Here is a 19828-nt window from a genome sequence, read left to right on the forward strand (position 1 = left end):
TATAGAGCACATCTGACGTTAGCCTCAGTGCTCGGTGTCAGTCCTGCTGTTGCGTGCCCTGACGTCTGTGTTGGGTCAGGGCCCTGTCCTCAGTGGGGCAGTTACGACGCGCCTCTCTCACAGTAAACTATCACCCACTGAGGAAGTGTGAATGGGAAAGTCTCAGTCTCATAAAGTATTTTCATGGAACTGACTCACTGGAGGCCTTTCCTGCAATTGCAATCGCAGTCTGTCCTCTCGGGTGGTTTCTCTTTTTTTCTTTTTTAGCTTGTCCTCTTTTTGATGTTGTTTTTCTTGTTACGGCTTGCATGACTAAATGTCAGTGTATGACTTTATCTCTGCAGCTTCGCTTTAATTTTGGTATTGACATGCAGGAGGTTTCTACTGGTCTTTAGCTATTCCTTCCTCAACAGTTAGTGTATATACAGTATCTCAACTGTAAACTCAAGACCAGGAGTTCTCCTTTACCCCTTCCCTTTTTCCTTATTCTAAAATGGATTAAATAGATTTTTTCCCTCATTAATCTACACACAATACCCCATAATGACAAAGCGAAAACAGGTTTTTAGAAATTTAGAAATACCTTATTTACATAAGTATTTAGACCTTTTGCTATGAGACTCGAAATTGAGCTCAGGTGCATCCTGTTTCCATTGATCATCCTTGAGATGTTTCTACAACTTGATTGGAGGCCACCTGTGGTAAATTCAATTGATTGGACATGATTTGGAAGGGCACACAACTGTCTATAAAAGGTCCCACAGTTGAGAGTGCATGTCAGAGCAAAAACCAAGCCATGAAGTCGAAGGAATTGTCCGTAGAGCTCCAAGACAGGATTGTGTCGAGGCACAGATCTGGGGAAGGGTACCAAAAGATTTCTGCAGCATTGAAGGTCCCCAAGAACAGTGGCCTCCATCATTCTTAAATGGAAGAAGTTTGGAACCACCAAGACTCTTCCTAGAGCTGGCCGCCTGGCCAAATTGAGCAATCGGGGGAGAAGGGCCTAGGTCAGGGAGGTGACCAAGAACCCGATGGTCACTCTGACAGAGCTCCATAGTTCCTCTGTGGAGATGGGAGAACCTTCGAGAAGGACAACCATCTCTGCAGCACTCCACCAATCAGGCCTTTATGGTAGAGTGGCCAGATGGATGCCACTCCTCAGTAAAAGGCACATGACAGCCCGCTTGGAGTTTGCCAAAAGGCAGCTAAACGACTCTGACCATGAGAAACCAGATTCTCTGGTCTGATGAAACCAAGATTTAACTCTTTGGCCTGAATGCCGAGCATCACGTCTGGAGGAAACCTGGCACCATCCCTACAGTGAAGCATGGTGGTGGCAGCATCATGCTGTGGGGATGTTTTTCAGCAGCAGGGGCTGGGAGACTAGTCAGGATCGAGGGAAAGATGAACGGAGCAAAGTACAGAGAGATCCTTGATGAAAACCTGCTCCAGAGTACTCAGGACCTCAGACTGGGGCGTAGGTTCACCTTCCAACAGTACAACGACCATAAGCACACAGCCAAGACAACGCAGGAGTGGCTTTGGGACAAGTCTCTGAATATCCTTGAGTGGCCTAGCCAGAGCCTGGACTTGAACCCTATCGAACATCTCTGGAGAGACCTGAAAATAGCTGTGCAGCTACGCTCCCCATCCAACCTAACAGAGCTTAAGAGGATCTTCAGAGAAGAATGGAAGAAACTCCCCAAATACAGGTGTGCCATGCTTGTAGCGTCATACCCAAGAAGACTCAAGGCTGTAATCGCAGCCAAAGGTGCTTTAACAAAGTACTGAGTAAATGGTCTGAATACTTATGTAAATGTAATATTTCAGTTTTTAATTTTTAATACATTTGCAAACATTTCTAAAAACCTGTTTTTGCTTTGTCATTATGGGGTACTGTGTGTAGATTGATGAGAAAAACAACAACAATTTAATCAATTTTAGAATAAGGCTGTAACGTAATAAAATGTGGGAAAAGTGAAGGGGTCTGAATACCTTCCGAATGCACTGTATATGTTGCAAAAAGTAATTAGGAAAGAAGTGGAGGGCGCTCAAACAACGTAAGTCGAGGTGCAACCAAAACATTTTCTCATCATTTAAAAGGAAAAGGCGCAACACTCACTCATTATTGTAACTATTAAAAGCATCTTAAAAGTGATTTGGTCATTTTTAAATCATCTGAAAACGAAGCATCTCAATAAATAAGACAAACAGTTGAAGTCGGAAGTTTACATACACCTTAGCCAAATACATTTAATTCCTGACATTTAATCCTAGTAAAAATTCCCTGTCTTAGTTCAGTTAGGATCACCACTTTATTTTAAGAATGTGAAATGTCAGAATAATAGTAGAGAGAATGATTTATTTCAGCTTTTATTTCTTTCATCACATTCCCAGTGGGTCAGAAGTTTACATACACTCAATTAGTATTTGGTAGCATTGCCTTTTAAATTGTTTAACTTGGGTCAAACATTTCGGGTAGCCTTCCACAAGCTTCCCACAATAAGTTGGATGGATTCTGGCCCATTCCTCCTGACAGAGCTGGTGTAACTGAGTCAGGTTTGTAGGCCTCCTTGCTCGCACACGCTTTTTCAGTTCTGCCTACAAACTTTCTATAGGATTGAGGTCAGGGCTTTGTGATGGCCTACTCCAATACCTTGACTTTTGTCCTTTAGCCATTTTGCCACAACTTTGGAAGTATGCTTGGGGTCATTGTCCATTTGGAAGACCTATTTGCAACCAAGCTTTAACTTCCTGACTGATGTCTTGAGATGTTGCTTCAATATATCCACATAATTTTCCTTCTTCATGATGCCATCTATTTTGTGAAGTGCACCAGGCCCTCCTGCTTCACGGTTGGGATGTTGTTCTTCGGCTTGCAAGCAACCCCCTTTTTCCTCCAAACATAACAATGGTCATTATGGCCAAACAGTTCTATTTTTGTTTCATCAGACCAGAGGACATTTCTCCAAAAAGTACGATCTTTGTCCCCATATGCAGTTGCAAACCGTAGTCTGGATTTTTTATGGCGGTTTTGGAGCAGTGGCTTCTTCCTTGCTGAGCGGCCTTTCAGGTTATGTCGATATAGGACTCGTTTTACTGTGGATATAGATACTTTTGTACCTGTTTCCTTCAGAATCTTCACAAGGTCCTTTGCTGTTGTTCTGCGATTGATTTGCACTTTTCGCACCAAAGTACGTTCATCTCTAGGAGACAGAATGCATCTCCTTCCTGAGTGGTATGACGGCTGCATGGTCCCATGGTGTTTATACTTGCGTACTATTGTTTGTACAGATGAACGTGGTACCTTCAGGCATTTGGAAATTGCTCCCAAGGATGAACCAGACTTGTGGAGGTCTACCATTTTTTTCCAGAGGTCTTGGCTGATTTCTTTTGGTTTTCCCATGATGTCAAGCAAAGAGCCACTGAGTTTGAAGGTAGGCCTTGAAATACATCCACAGGTACACCTCCAATTGACTCAAATTATGTCAATTAACCTATCAGAAGCTTCTAAAGCCATGACATCATTTTCTGGAATTGTCCAAGCTGTTTAAAGGCACAGTCAACTTAGTGTATGTAAACTTCTGACCAACTGGTATTGTTATACAGTGAATTATAAGTGAAATAATCTGTCTGTAAACAATTGTTGGAAAAATTACTTGTGTCATGCACAAAGTAGATGTCCTAACCGACTTGCCAAAACTATAGTTTGTTAACAATAAAGTTGTGGAGTGGTTGAAAAACAAGTTTTAATAACTCCAACCTATGTGTATGTAAACTTCCGACTTTAACTGTATGTCAAATCAGGTAATGCCAAATTCCAGTCTGAAGGAAGTATGCTTTGAATTAATTTTCCTCAGTCATTAGGCGCGTTTTTTTTCACACTCCCTTCTAACGAGTACTTGTGAGTCTGAGAGGGAAACAGTAGACACGTATGTTATTCCTTAGAGTCGTAGCTTTCAGGAATGGGGTCATAATATTTTGTAGTTTAAACCGTTCAAATGCTAGAGCCAAATTCATATGAACAAAAAATAATCAACATGCCACACAGACGCTAGAAACTGCAAAAAAAAAACTGGCCTTTTAAGACGAAGACTGCAGAGGAATGCAGTCTTGAGATGAATCTCATCACAGTTTGAGCCCAGCTTGATCCACAGCCCAAGATTTACAAAACCTCAGTTTGTTCAGTGTGTTTTGCCTCCCTCCAGGTTTCTTGCAGGTGAGGGTTGTCTATTTGGATTGGTTGGCTCTTAATTGGGTCAAGCCCAGCTTATGCCAAAGACAGAGGGCCTCTGTCAAACAAAGTTAGCCGCCAAAGTCCTTGACATTAACTGCGCAAGTTCATCCCATGCCAAAAAAATTGACAGAAAAAACAAAGTTAGGGCCTCACCCCTCCCCCACTTGCCTCAAGCTAAATATAAGCCCAACGTACGTCAGAAAGCCAGAAAGATACATCCACCTATAAATAACGGGGGGGAGTGGAGAGTAATGCCAAGAGACAGGAGAAGGGGTTAGATGAGAGTTTTGGCAATTCACTGACTGCTGCTCTACTCTTTTCTCCAATGCTGAGATACCTAGCTGGACCCCACTCTCCTTTTGTCAGAAGGCGGGCTTAGAATTTTCGCAGAAACTGCCTTGTAGCCAATTGTAGTCATGGTCGTTTGGAGTGGCACAGGTGACGAATCCAGTCTATTCACAGTGTAGAGAGCCACAGTTGGTCGGAGCTGGTCCAAGCTGGTTGCCCAATGGGGCAGCCCAGTGGCAGAAGATCAAAAAAGCACTTAGCTTTTGTCAATATGCCAAGCAGCGACTGTCTTTAAATTGGACCATGGATTCTCTGTCTTTAACTCTCTTTTAATTTCTAATTAAGACTGACTTTCATTTTGAATCTGTGTTTGCGATGCATTTCAACGAGGCTTGTGGTCGGAGCTACTGGTTAAGGAGAAGGAGGATGCTTTTTGATATGCATACCTCACTATAGTGAAGGAGATTTAACATGCACACAGTTTGGCTACACATGTTATTTGGGAGCATTTTAGTTGGCAGGGATGGCAGGTCCTATCACATCTCCTGTGGTCCAATGGGGACTGGAGAAAGCCCCCTCTGATCTTTGATGGGTCCCCGGCCAAGTCCCTCATAACCATTGAGTATAAAATGGCACTGTGACCATGGTGACCGGGCCATCTGAGAATAAAGTGGCTAACATAGCCGCTGCCTGAGCCCAGGAATGGCTCACTTGGGATTCCTGGTGCGGTGTCATCCATTGGAGAGTGAAACAATCTGAACACAGCAGGCCATCAACAGTTGTTTATTAGCCCAGCTGCTGCCCTTGGTGGAGTCACAGACAATATTATGTAAGAAGTGTGTGTTATCAGTTGCGGGCATTTAGAATCATGAGGCAGTATTGTGTACATGTAGGTTACAATGTTTGCATTGATTCTACACATTGATGGTACGATTTTAAAATGTTAAATTGCTGAAGCTGCAACTTTATTTTCATGCACATTTTGTCCTCCTGGTTAGTACTTAGCCTGTAAATTTAAGCCAAATGGCTACTGATCCAGAAGCAGCTAATTCATGAAATAACTTTTAACATATCTGGTGCAACAAATTGTAAAACACCTGACATCTGTGGTCAGATTGCTTCAGAGTCTGACCCACTTGTGTTGATGGAATGGTGACCCGAACATTCATTGTGTCAATGAGCGAGCTGCTGATGCAGTTAGCCCCCCGCTACTCCATCCCCCACCCCCCTCGGCACTGGGAACAGCACTCGATTGGCTCAGTGCTATTTGCATGAACAAGGCCCCCTCCGGCCACTCTCCCCTCCTTCTATCCCTCCCCTCCTCTCCTCTCCTCTCTCTCCCTCCTCCCTCCCTGCCTTCTCACACACTCTCAGCTCTCGCCTCTATTTATAGCCCTAGCCCCGCCCCTCCCCTGCCACTCGGCAGCTATTTCCAGCCGCCCTGAGCAGCCCAGTGTGTTTGTAAACTCTGTGGCGCTCCTCTTCTACCTCTGCGCTCCGCAACACAACGCGGGGGTTACCGGAAAAACAAACAAACAAACAAACAGGAAAAAAAACAGAAGGAGATTTAGGCTAGGGGACAACTCCTTTTGGAAAGGCACTGCAGGATTTCATTCGTCTTTCTCTGGTTGAGGTGATGGGTGGTTCTGGCACGTTCTGACTGCTTTCTCCTCTCTAATGTGGCAGATGCAGAGTGCAGCAGCGCTGCCTTTGTGAAGAGAACGAGGCAGGAGGAGGACACGCTGCAGTAGGAGGAGAGAGGAGAGACTAGGAGGCTAACATTCAGTGCCGTCAACAACAGTCTACCTCCTGAGCACCGTCTACACAACCTCCTAGTGATCTATTTTCAGCTTCTCTATCTCTCTCTCTCTCTCTCCTCCCTCTTTTCTATCTCTCTCTCGCTCCTCCTTCTCACTCTCCTCTCGCCATTCGCTGATCTCTCCCGTGGCGTTCTCAGCTCTTCGCCGACGCAGTGACAGCCAGACTCTTGAGCTGTCTGTGTCCACGTCTACTCTGCTTGTGACACAGACGCAGACGACTGGTGCTTTTTGGACGAGATTTTGGACTGTTTTTTTTGTGTTGCCTGCTATTTGTTTTGCCCAGCTTGACAGTTTTTCACGCGTGGTGTTTTGAGAAGGCTACGTAACTCCAAGAGGGCGGTGTGTATTTTAACTTTACTCCTCTCTGAGGGGTTCAGTGCTGGTCTACTCGCTTCTGGCCACACTACTTGTTTTGTTTCTTCTGTAGCCTGTGCTGGGAAAAACTCTCCCTGTTCGCCTGGAGACACTGCAGTTTTGTTTGGGCCATGGAACTTCAAGGATCTCTCTCCTTCATCAGTTGTTTCATCTCTAGAAGAGGAGTTCTGGAGTTTTCTTTAAAGATCTAAGAGGGACTTTGCTGTGTTGTTCACCTTTTCATCTAGTCCAAGGTTTTCTCATTGCCTGGATAGTTTTCTTTGTTTCCCCATACATATTGGAAGGACACCCTTGCACTGGCATGCTTTTAAGGCCCACTGTGCCGGGGCTGTGCGCAATGTTGCAGACGATCTATGAGACAGAGTCCTGCTTCTCCTCAGACGCCGTGTCCAGCAGGGAGCAACCTCTGGAGCTGCTGCCCCAGTCCCAAGTGTCTGCCATGCCCATTGCTGGTGAGTCATACATGGGGTCGAGAGCAGGGGAAGGGTGGGTGCCTGTCTGAGCACCTGAGAGGATGTCATTTTCAGACCTATAGGCCTATTTTTGTAGGACTGTTGTGACTAGAGGTTGCTGTTGAAACTGCTTTTGAGAGAAGGACTTTTAAAAGGAATGCATAGAATAGCAAAACATAGAAACCGACTACGGCCACTCAAGTTTTGGAGTCAGCCTTCTACAGCTTCCACGTCATAGTGTGCGTTGAGAGGACGGGGGGTGGATTTACTGCTCACCCGTTCTTAAATCAACAGAGCGGAACGGCTGTAGAGCAGTATGTGGGTGGTTCTCTTCTTTCTCTTGCATATGCTCCCCTTGTTTACCTGACACCTGTTCAAATAAGTGGATGTGCGCATTTCCTTTGGTTTTCTAACCTTCATGAATTGTCAGAGTGCCAGTGGGACCTCGGTATGGTTAATTTGTGAAAAACATGACAGGATAGTGCTGACATTTTGATTTGGTTATGGTGATTTAATCATGTTTTAAAGCGCTATTAGAATCTAGGACCTTTTTGGGGACTTTACCTGGTTTTTGTTTTCATATAAAATAGGTCATAGATGGATCGGTAGATAACAGTAGGTAAAGGCTGTTTCTTTAAATAAAGTGTTTCCTATTGCATCAATGAGCATACATTTTCTATTATTTCAAGGACTATGCTCAAGATAAACTACGCATCCAGATGTTCTCCCCACTTCACAGCTACAAAGTATTTCATGATTTGACATTTAGTGGGTCAGCCTTTTGGGGGGATACATTTACATTTAAGTCATTTAGCAGACGCTCTTATCCAGAGCGACTCACAGTGCATTCATCTTAAGATAGCTAGGTTGGACAACTACATATCACAGTGATAGTGCATTTTTCCTCAATAAAGTAGCTATCAGCAAAGTCGGTGCTAGTAAGCGGGGAAAAAAGTAAAGTGTGAGTGTTAGTTCACAAAATGACTTTTTTACCAGACACATGCACCAATCAAGGTTATTCTGCTCTCAGAGACTGTCTTGATACCTTGTACTTTAATTCTGTGAAAAGTTGTAATAACTTTTGTAGAATATCCCTTGATAAAGTATGAGGTGCTATTGAGGGTCTTTGTGCTCAGGTTTGTAAACACTAACCTGTTACAAATGCTGGACTCTGTGAATGGAGGTCTTTGTTGCCCACTGAGACACAGTAGACAAGGCCTTAACACGTAACAGGAAAATGTAACACGTTTATAAAAAGCTCCACCACCAAGACCACAGGAAATGGAAGGATTGCCAGGTCCCTTGATGGGCTCAACCAGAATCAGAAAGTGATGGGGACCTGACTTGCGGTAACAATGGTTACCCTCCACCGGAAGCTTCCTGGCTGCAACTGTTTTAGAAGTGTTACCGTTGCTTCAGTCCAGACATATAGGTTTTATGGTGATCCAACCTCACATGATATCACAGTGGTTTCCTCATGATACATCTGGTAGCCTAATATGAGCTTCATAACTGTTACTATTTCTCCAGACATATGATGATCCAACTTCATATCAGTGCCGTTAAGGCTATTGGGCTCCATAACTGGTCCTGACCGTTCTAATCAGATAGAGGCAAATCTATGCCCTTGCTCCTTCCAAATGCCCTGATGTATTGAGACTAATCTGCCATTTACTGTATGATGTGAAGTATGTATAAGTAGCAGGTGTATGACTGTCTACTCTATACCTACGGTTTGCCATTACAGCTGTGCTGACATCTGCTTTTGTTTCTGTGCCTGGTATATTTGTTTGCGTGTGTAGGCAGCATGCAGTAAGCTGTTTTGTTACTGGAGAAAAAAGTGGCTCATCAGGTGGAGTGTGTGTGTGTGTGTTGGTTTGACCATCACTGTGTACAACAGATGGCTCTGTCTGATCAAGCGGGCATTATACACTGCTCAAAAAAAGAAAGGGAACACTTAAACAACACATCCTAGATCTGAATGAATGAAATAATCTTATTAAATACTTTTTTCTTTACATAGTTGAATGTGCTGACAACAAAATCACACAAAAATTATCAATGGAAATCAAATTTATCAACCCATGGAGGTCTGGATTTGGAGTCACCCTCAAAATTAAAGTGGAAAACCACACTACAGGCTGATCCAACTTTGATGTAATGTCCTTAAAACAAGTCAAAATGAGGCTCAGTAGTGTGTGTGGCCTCCACGTGCCTGTATGACCTCCCTACAATGCCTGGGCATGCTCCTGATGAGGTGGCGGATGGTCTCCTGAGGGATCTCCTCCCAGACCTGGACTAAAGCATCCACCAACTCCTGGACAGTCTGTGGTGCAACGTGGCGTTGGTGGATGGAGCGAGACATGATGTCCCAGATGTGCTCAATTGGATTCAGGTCTGGGGAACGGGTGGGCCAGTCCATAGCATCAATGCCTTCCTCTTGCAGGAACTGCTGACACACTCCAGCCACATGAGGTCTAGCATTGTCTTGCATTAGGAGGAACCCAGGGCCAACCGCATCAGCATATGGTCTCAAAAGGGGTCTGAGGATCTCATCTCGGTACCTAATGGCAGTCAGGCTACCTCTGGCGAGCACATGGAGGGCTGTGCGGCCCCCCAAAGAAATGCCACCCCACACCATGACTGACCCACCGCCAAACCGGTCATGCTGGAGAATGTTGCAGGCAGCAGAACGTTTCCCACGGCGTCTCCAGACTCTGTCACGTCTGTCACATGTGCTCAGTGTGAACCTGCTTTCATCTGTGAAGAGCACAGGGCGCCAGTGGCGAATTTGCCAATCTTGGTGTTCTCTGGCAAATGCCAAACGTCCTGCACGGTGTTGGGCTGTAAGCACAACCCCCACCTGTGGACGTCGGGCCCTCATACCACCCTCATGGAGTCTGTTTCTGACCGTTTGAGCAGACACGTGCACATTTGTGGCCTGCTGGAGGTCATTTTGCAGGGCTCTGGCAGTGCTCCTCCTGCTCCTCCTTGCACTAAGGCGGAGGTAGCGGTCCTGCTGCTGGGTTGTTGCCCTCCTACGGCCTCCTCCACGTCTCCTGATGTACTGGCCTGTCTCCTGGTAGCGCCTCCATGCTCTGGACACTACGCTGACAGACACAGCAAACCTTCTTGCCACAGCTCGCATTGATGTGCCATCCTGGATGAGCTGCACTACCTGAGCCACTTATGTGGGTTGTAGACTCCGTCTCATGCTACCACTAGAGTGAAAGCACCGGCAGCATTCAAAAGTGACCAAAACATCAGCCAGGAAGCATAGGAACTGAGAAGTGGTCTGTGGTCACCACCTGCAGAATCACTTCTTTATTGGGGGTGTCTTGCTAATTGCCTATAATTTCCACCTGTTGTCTATTCCATTTGCACAACAGCATGTGAAATGTATTGTCAATCAGTGTTGCTTCCTAAGTGGACAGTTTGATTTCACAGAAGTGTGATTGACTTGGAGTTACATTGTGTTCACTTTATTTTTTTGAGCAATGTAGTTTACAGGGAAAGGCATTTTGTGCATGTGCACGGTGCGACTGACACACAACCAGTGCAGTAGACCCTTGCTGCATATGGCAATTTTTTAAATTAATCAAACCTTGATTATTTAATGGAAAAGCAGCACACTGACATTCTTCAAAGGAAAAATCAATGATGAGTAAACTCCTTAGTAGTGTGGCAATTACTGCTAGGTGATAGGTGAGCTAAATAAACTAAATAGATTTGTGACTGGCTTGGTCTCCTGAAAATCCTCCTGTAATTATATTACTTGCAGAGTTGTCGACACGTCTATACACACAAAATAGGCTACAGGTCCTGTATTTTAAGAATCTTCATTGCGTGTTAGAAGTAAATTTAATTATAGTTCAGATGTTTTACTGTATTTCATGCGGATTCAAGGGATTTTAACAGTAAACAGCACATTCTTCAGCACCACAATAACACTCTTAGTGGCTAGACTTGGGAGCAGCATACACTTGGAGATCTGATATAGGGGGCGGCAGGTAGCTTAGTGGCTAAGAGCGTTGTGCCAGTAATCGAAAGGTCGCTGGTTCTAATCCCCGAGCCGACTAGGTGAAAAATCTGCCGATGTGCCCTTGAGCAAGGCACTTAACCCTAATTGCTCATGTAAGTCGCTCTGGATAAGAGCGTCTGCTAAATGACGTAAATGTAAATGTAATATAGCTGATATTGGCTTGGAGGTCTGATATAGCTGATATTGGCTTGGAGATCTGATATAGCTGATATTGGCTTGGAGGTCTGATATATCATTAGGCCGATATCATCATTAGCTATATCGTTGTAACACACCATGTGAAATCACTGGCATGCAAACATGAATCTGTTTCTCCCTCCTGGTCATTTCACTTTAACATGATGACATTCAGTGATCATCTTGTGACTTGATGATGATATCTCCCTCTTCCTGCAGCTGGCTGTCACCACCCTCCACTTTGCCTCGTACATCTGTACAGTGGTCAGATGTCTATGCTCACTGGATGAGGTAGAACATTGATTTGTTCCAGTTTCTTTGAATGATGCTGCAGTGACGTCAACAATGGATTGATGGGGCTTATAAAGGGCCTAGAGCAAGGTCGCTAGGGCACAACACACTTTCACAGTCATGCCCTTTAACCAATTGGTTTAGTGGCACAAGGTGCTTTGTCACAGTTATGCCTCAGTCACTAGTCACTACCTTGTAATTGTTCACTGCCCTGGTCTTCATGAAGTGATCACAGTAATCACATGATGCAAATTGTACACAGTTGTAAAACATTCTTCTCAAAAAGAGATTTCAGGCTGAGAAGGCAATAAGCTAGTATTGAAACTTGAGTTCAGGTATTGCCAACTGTGTCATGACTGTTGCAGGCCTGCTATGCAGATGGAGCCCTTTAAAGCCCTGCATGTTCTGAGACTCTGGGCCGGATGCTATGTCCAAACGGTTTTGGAGTTTGCAGATCTTTTCTTAGAGCAGGGTATAGGCTAGCGCTAGGCTACGCACTGCAGCCAGCTGCTGGGAGCTGCCCACAACCCTCACTGCAGCAGGGACCTGTAATTATCTGAGCAGTCAAGTGCAGATGTATGCGTCGGAACTGTGATCCAACCAGGAATCACCCTGGCCTTTCATGTGGTCCAGATTCTTATTGAGTTGGACTGTCTGATAGTCCCCTGTTTACAACCGACAACCCCTTTCTGAAACAACCCATGATACCACCATTAGCCCTCATTCTTCCACACTATGCAGGCAGGGTACTAGGCTTGGCTAGTTCCTTGGATATGATGGTTGGTAGTTTGAATAGGAGCTAATTTAGTAGGCCTAATCTTTTTAGAAATCCTTGATTTAGTTTCAATTTGCCATGCTCAAATTAGGTGTGCCTTGTGATAGGCCTAATTAAGGGGTTGTCTTAAGAAGGGGTTGTCTTAAAAAGCCTCTTGTTGTCTAGCCAAACTCTGCTTGATCAACAAGTCATGGTCCTTGTTCTGACGGATGCAAAATGGCTTATTTAGTCGACTCAAACCACATTATGAATCTTATGGTGCCTTGGGTAACAGTTTTATGAATTTTTAATGTTCTGTGTACATTTTCAGTTTCAAGAGTTATGCATAGATGGATGTATAGAGGGACTGACTGCAGAGCAGGCCTGCTGTGTTCTAGCTGTCCTGTACAGGAGTCTGTTAAAGCCTACTCCCCACAAGTAGAGGACCTTTGCTACCTACCAACAGTGATGTGTGGAGGTGAGTGGTGGAACATTCACAGTATTATTTGAGTAATACGTTTGTTTTCATCCGAGAGGCTGCTAAATTAAGACAGATTTAAATATAGCATTGCCCCCCCCCCCCATCACCACCAGGGCCTGTCAACCCGTAGCCCTCTCCCCCCTCTTATGTTCCAGTGCTATAATGAGAACCCAGGCATGTCACGCCTGTTTACCAGCCCCGTGCTGTGCTCCCACCCATGTCTGGGGTGCGTGTGTGCATGGTGTGTTCCCAGACAATCATCTCTTACCTTACCTACGTTGCTACCTGCCCTGCACTCCACTGGGATGTGTCACAGGCACTGTCCTGGAACTGTCTTCTCCTCAGCTGGCTGTCATGAAGCATTACCTACAGACCGACAGTCTCTTACATAACCTTCGCTCTAAATATGCCATGTTGTTGAGCTGACTAGATTATAATTGTACATAACGTAATATATTTTTTTAAATGGCTAATTGTGTAACTTACTCCACCTGTCTTGGTCAAATAGAAGTCATATCTGCTGTATCATCTCTCTTAATCAACTCTATCTAAAATCATTTCAGATTTTCAGATTGTGAAATGCCCATAGCCGATCAGAAATCCTTATACATTGAGAATAGGAATGCACAAACGTTTTATCCCATACTAATACTAAAAATATCGCAATGGGAGTCGACTCTTCTTACCTAATATTATTAATTGTAGTTACGAGAGTATAGTCCTATTATGGCAGGCAGGGGTATATTATTGCAGAAAAGTGTGTGTGTGTGTGTGTGTGTGTGTGTGTGTGTGTGTGTATATACAGTGGGGAGAACAAGTATTTGATACACTGCCGATTTTGCAGGTTTTCCTACTTACAAAGCATGTAGAGGTCTGTAATTTTTTATCATAGGTACACTTCAACTGTGAGAGACGGAATCTAAAACAAAATTCCAGAAAATCACATTGTATGATTTTTAAGTAATTAATTTGCATTTTATTGCATGACATAAGTATTTGATACATCAGAAAAGCAGAACTTAATATTTGGTACAGAAACATTTCTTTGCAATTACAGAGATCATACATTTCCTGTAGGTCTTGACCAGGTTTGCACACACTGCAGCAGGGATTTTGGCCCACTCCTCCATACAGACCTTCTCCAGATCCTTCAGGTTTCGGGGCTGTCACTGGGCAATACGGACTTTCAGCTCCCTCCAAAAATGTTCTATTGGGTTCAGGTCTGGAGACTGGCTAGGCCACTCCAGGACCTTGAGATGCTTCTTACGGAGCCACTCCTTAGTTGCCCTGGCTGTGTGTTTCGGGCCGTTGTCATGCTGGAAGACCCAGCCACGACCCATCTTCAATGCTTTTACTGAGGGAAGGAGGTTGTTGGCCAAGATCTCGCGATACATGGCCCCATCCATCCTCCCCTCAATACGGTGCAGTCGTCCTGTCCCCTTTGCAGAAAAGCATCCCCAAAGAATGATGTTTCCACCTCCATGCTTCACGGTTGGGATGGTGTTCTTGGGGTTGTACTCAACCTTCTTCTTCCTCCAAACACGGCGAGTGGAGTTTAGACCAAAAAGCTCTATTTCTGTCTCATCAGACCACATGACCTTCTCCCATTCCTCCTCTGGATCATCCAGATGGTCATTGGCAAACTTCAGACGGGCCTGGACATGCGCTAGCTTGAGCAGGGGGACCTTGCGTGCACTGCAGGGTTTTAATCCATGACGGCGTAGTGTGTTACTAATGGTTTTCTTTGAGACTGTGGTCCCAGCTCTCTTCAGGTCATTGACCAAGTCCTGCCGTGTAGTTCTGGGCTGATCCCTCACCTTCCTCATGATCATTGATGCCCCACGAGGTGAGATCTTGCATGGAGCCCCAGACCGAGGGTGATTGACCGTCATCTTGAACTTCTTCCATTTTCAAAAAATTGCGCCAACAGTTGTTGCCTTCTCACCAAGCTGCTTGCCTATTGTCCTGTAGCCCATCCCAGCCTTGTGCAGGTCTACAATTTTATCTCTGATGTCCTTACACAGCTCTCTGGTCTTGGCCATTGTGGAGAGGTTGGAGTCTGTTTGACTGAGTGTGTGGACATGTGTCTTTTATACAGGTAACAAGTTCAAACAGGTGCAGTTAATAAAGGTAATGAGTGGAGAACAGGAGGGCTTCTTAAAGATAAACTAACAGGTCTGTGAGAGCCGTAATTCTTACTGGTTGGTAGGTGATCAAATACTTATGTCATGCAATAAAATGCAAATGAATTACTTAAAAATCATACAATGTGATTTTCTGGATTTTTGTTTTAGATTCCGTCTCTCACAGTTGAAGTGTACCTATGATTAAAAAGTACAGACCTCTACATGCTTTGTAAGTAGGAAAACCTGCAAAATCGGCAGTGTATCAAATACTTGTTCTCCCCACTGTGTGTGTGTGTGTGTGTATGTATATATATATATATATATATATATATATATATATATATATATATATATATATATATATATATATATATATATATATATATATATATATATATATATATATATATACAGTTGAAGTCGGAAGTTTACATACACTTAGGTTGGAGTCAATACAACTTGTTTTTCAACCACTCCACAAATGTCTTGTTAACAATCTATAGTTTTGGCAAGTCGGTTAGGACATCTACTTTGTGCATGACACAAGTAATTTTTCCAATAATTGTTTACAGACAGATTATTTCACTTATAATTCACTGTATCACAATTCCAGTGGGTCAGAAGTTGACATACACTACAAGTTGACTGTGCCTTTAAACAGCTTGGAAAATTCCTGAAAATGATGCCATGGCTTTAGAAGTTTCTGATAGGCTAATTGACATAATTTGAGTCAATTGGAGGTGTACCTGTTGATGTATTTCAAGGCCTACCTTCAAACTTAGTGCCTCTTCGCTTGACATCATGGGAATATCAAAAGAAATCAGCCAAGACCTCAGAAAAACAATTGTAGACCTCCACAAGTCTGGTTCATCCATGGGAACAATTTCCAAACGCCTGAAGGTACCACGTTCATCTGTACAAACAATAGTATGCAAGTAGAAACACCATGGGACCACGCAGCCGTCATACCTCTCAGGAAGGAGACGCGTTCTGTCTCGTAGAGATGAACGTATTTTGGTGCAAGAAGTGCAAATCAATCCCAGAACAACAGTAAAGGACCTTATGAAGATGCTGGAGGAAACAGGTACAAAAGTATCTATATCCACAGTAAAACTAGTCCTATATCGACATAACCTGAAAGGCCGCTCTGCAAGGAAGAAGCCACTGCTCCAAAACCGCCATAAAAAAGCCAGACTATGGTTTGCAACTGCACATGGGGACAAAGATCGTACTTTTTGGAGAAATGTCCTCTGGTCTGATGAAACAAAAATAGAACTGTTTGGCCATAATGACCATTGTTATGTTTGGAGGAAAAAGGGGGTGGCTTGCAAGCCAAAGAACACCATCCCAACCGTGAAGCACGGGGGTGGCAGCATCATGCTGTGGGGGTGCTTTGCTGCAGGAGGGACTAGTGCACTTCACAAAATAGATGGCATCATGAGGAAGGAAAATGGTGGATATATAGAAGCAACATCTCAAAACATCAGTCAGGAAGTTAAAGCTTGGTCGCAAATGGGTCTTCCAAATGGACTAGGCAACCCCAAGCATACTTCCAAAGTTGTGGCAAAATGGCTAAAGGACAAAAGTCAAGGTATTGGAGTGGCCATCACAAATCCCTGACCTCAATGCTATAGAACATTTGTGGGTAGAACTGAAAAAGCATGTGCGATCAAGGAGGACTACAAACCTGACTCCGTTACACCAGCTCTGTCAGGAGGAATGGGCCAAAATTCACCCAACTTATTGTGGTAAGCTTGTGGAAGGCTACCCGAAACATTTGACCCAAGTTAAACTATTTAAAGGCAATGCTACCAAATACTAATTGAGTGTATGTAAACTTCTGACCCACTGGTAATGTGATTAAAGAAATAAAAGCTGAAATAAATCATTGTCTCTACTATTATTCTGACATTTCACATTCTTAAAATAAAGTGGTGATCCTAACTGACCTAAGACAGGGAATGTTTACTAGCATTAAATGTCAGGAATTGTGAAAAACTGAGTTTAAATGTATTTGGCTAAGGTGTATGTAAACTTCCGACTTCAACTGTGTGTATATATATATATATATATATATATATATATATATATATATATATATATATATATATATATATATATATATATATATATATATATATATATATATATATATATATATATATATATATATAAGAGTGAGTGAGAGATCAGGTGATATTGTATAGACCTCTATGGAGCCCTAGGTTCCCCAGAGGTATGTGCGTGTATGCAAATATTTTTCCCTATGAATGTTTGTTTCTTTGTGCACCCCAAGACCAAACCTGGATACAACTATTGATGCTCCCCTCCTAGCATTCAAAAGCCCTAGACAGGCCGGATACAATGATGTGCAGTTTTGCCCGACATGCCCGGGACGAGACTGGGTTGCAGGACTACCCCTATAGGAAGTGTCCCATGGGTAGCGTGGAGGGGCTGTGGGTGGGGGGTGCTCTGATGCGTTCATCCTGGCTGACACCAGAGACGCCCAGGCGGACCCGCCGTCCCCAGACTCTCGTTACCCACACCGAGTCCTCCGCAGCGGGCCAGGGAACTCCAGTTGGGACTCGATCTGCTCTCCAAATATTGATTCATGCGTTTGTGCTGAAACTGTCACTGAGCACAGCCCCCTCTGGGAGGGACCAGGGTCCTCTCAGCGCGTTTTGCCTCCTGCATGTGATCCCAAGGACGGTCCTTTGATATCTGTTTGAAGGGCAACTGTTATAAAATGTGTATCCAACAGAAAGAGTGTGTGTTGATGTCTGCATGTGAAAGTGTTATTGTGGTGTTGGACAAATGATCTTGGCGGGCAGAATGCATAGCGTCTTACCCCTGAAGGACACTTGGCTTTGCTGCTGAATCCAACGGGAGGTGGCACACACTTCAACCTCTCTTGGTTCTTGTCTCCAGTACACTGGTATCACGTGTTTCTGTGTGTGAACATGTAACTTGATCCTGCAGCAGACTCCACTGTTGTGGCTGAGAAGCAGAGAGGCCACAGGGGTTCTATTTTAGCTCAGAGAGAAAGTCAGACTTCATTAAAGGCTGCCGCTATTTATATCGCTGACAAATAAAGTTGTGTGAATCCTGAAGGGGCTCATGATCACTGCTTTGGGCCCAGGGGGCTTCGCGAGGGGGATGGTGCCCTCTTTTGAGCAGATAGTCCTTCAGCTGCCCTTCTCTGAGTCAGGCCACAATATATACACATAAATATCAAGAGGCCTTTACTGGCTATCTTGGTTATGTCCAAGATAATTTATTTCTAAAGTTGAGGTCTATGATTTATGAATAGAATAATGTTTCTATACAAATGTTTTCCTTGGAAGCTTCCAGGGCTCCCTTAAGAGAGTGTGACACACTAGATTTTGAAAGAAAAAGATGAGCTTCAAAACAAAACACTCACTTTTATGTTTCAGGGATTTTCTTTTTAAAATGTGCCACTGCTAATACCCAGCTGCAGCTTCTCAGAGAGGGCTCATATTATTACTAAATAATCACGTGCGTCACTATAAAATGCTGGTCTGTTTTTTTGTTGTTAATTTGGGTATGAGGAGCTCTATTTCAACTGGGATATATTCAAACCGAGCCAAACCCTCCCTACCGCTAAAAAGCGGTATGAAATGAATTCCGCACCACACATAGAAGTTTACCCAGAAAACAACATTCCTCTCATGCAAGCGTTTGACGTCAATGCCGGAACATTTATAGAACATGTAAACAGTGGCAGGCTCTCAGGTCAGTGCTTAGCGATGACATTTCATCCTCTCAATGTTTATGCTTTACATTAATTATTTTCCTCTTTTCAAAAGGAAGGCTATCCCATGTGAGTAACAGATATCAACCCTTCAGGGATTGTATCCACCACCATGTGCACTACAGTGTGTTTGTGTAGAGTGCTTCATTTGAATGGGACAGTGTTAGGAGTGTGCTGGAGTAGGGTACCTTTGGTCCAGGGATCAACATTCTTTATGGTTCAGGTAAAACAGAGACAACAGGGGAGCTGTTTGCTGTAGGAAAACTCTCAGAATGCTCACAGAATTTTCCTTTCAAGGCGTGAATTTCAGCTAGCCATGTCACCATCGCATGACTATCCAGGCAGAAGAAATCTGTAATCTACTCGAGGCCCATTATGTTCTAAACATCCATGCATTACTACATGGCTATCAACAGTTGCATACAAAAGGGAGAAGCAAAGGAACAGGCAAGCTACTGGGTAAATGTTAGCTTACATGCAAGCCATAGCAATAAGTTATAGACTGTCTCCCCTCCCAAGTGTCTTTTCTGGGCTTCCTCAGAAGAAACTACTAGTTTCTTGTTTTCCCAGAGCAAGGAGCTACCCCTCCAGGAGGCCTGCCAAGGCTTTGGGGGTTCCTGAGGCACATATATCACACAGGCTATTTACAACCTCTCTCCTATTAGCATCAGGATGAGGCTCCGACCGCCAGAAGACTGTTCCAGAGGATGTAAATATAGGCTATCAGCCTGCCTGTGCTCCCTTTCTCCCTCGTCTTTCTCACTTTTTCATCTGGGCACCATTTTTGTCAAAACTGAACAGATGAGACCAGCTTCCGTTTCTAGCCTCCTTCTCTTTCTCACCCCTCTCTCTCTTCGCCGTGTGCTGCTAACAAGGAGAGGATGCAGAGCAGATTTGACAGGGCAGCCTACCGCATGTTGCTATGTGCTATTTCTGGAAAGCAATATTCATGCTTTTTTCTTCCTGCCTCTCGCTTACTCCCTCTTTCTTTTTCTCTCTCTCTTGTCTTTCCA

The 19828-nt window shown here is 44.0% G+C and overlaps 1 protein-coding gene across 4 annotated transcripts in view; it reads left to right on the forward strand.

Moving 5' to 3' along the window:
* LOC311100504 (histone deacetylase 5-like) overlaps positions 1 to 19828 on the forward strand; it is a 93753-nt gene that overhangs the window by 25157 nt on the left and 48768 nt on the right. For 2 of the 4 annotated variants that reach the window (XM_084141423.1, XM_084141424.1), the window contains exon 1: positions 6371 to 7172. The exons of the other annotated variants lie outside the window; for them this stretch is intronic. In XM_084141423.1, the coding sequence (XP_083997549.1) occupies positions 7022 to 7172 (151 nt within the window). In that variant the 5' untranslated portion in view covers positions 6371 to 7021. Of the gene's footprint in view, positions 1 to 6370; positions 7173 to 19828 lie in introns of those variants that run through there. 4 annotated transcript variants of the gene reach the window in all.

The sequence above is a fragment of the Coregonus lavaretus genome, assembly GCF_964263955.1.
Source record: "Coregonus lavaretus genome assembly, chromosome: 2".
In the NCBI taxonomy this organism is placed as follows: Eukaryota; Metazoa; Chordata; class Actinopteri; order Salmoniformes; family Salmonidae; genus Coregonus; species Coregonus lavaretus.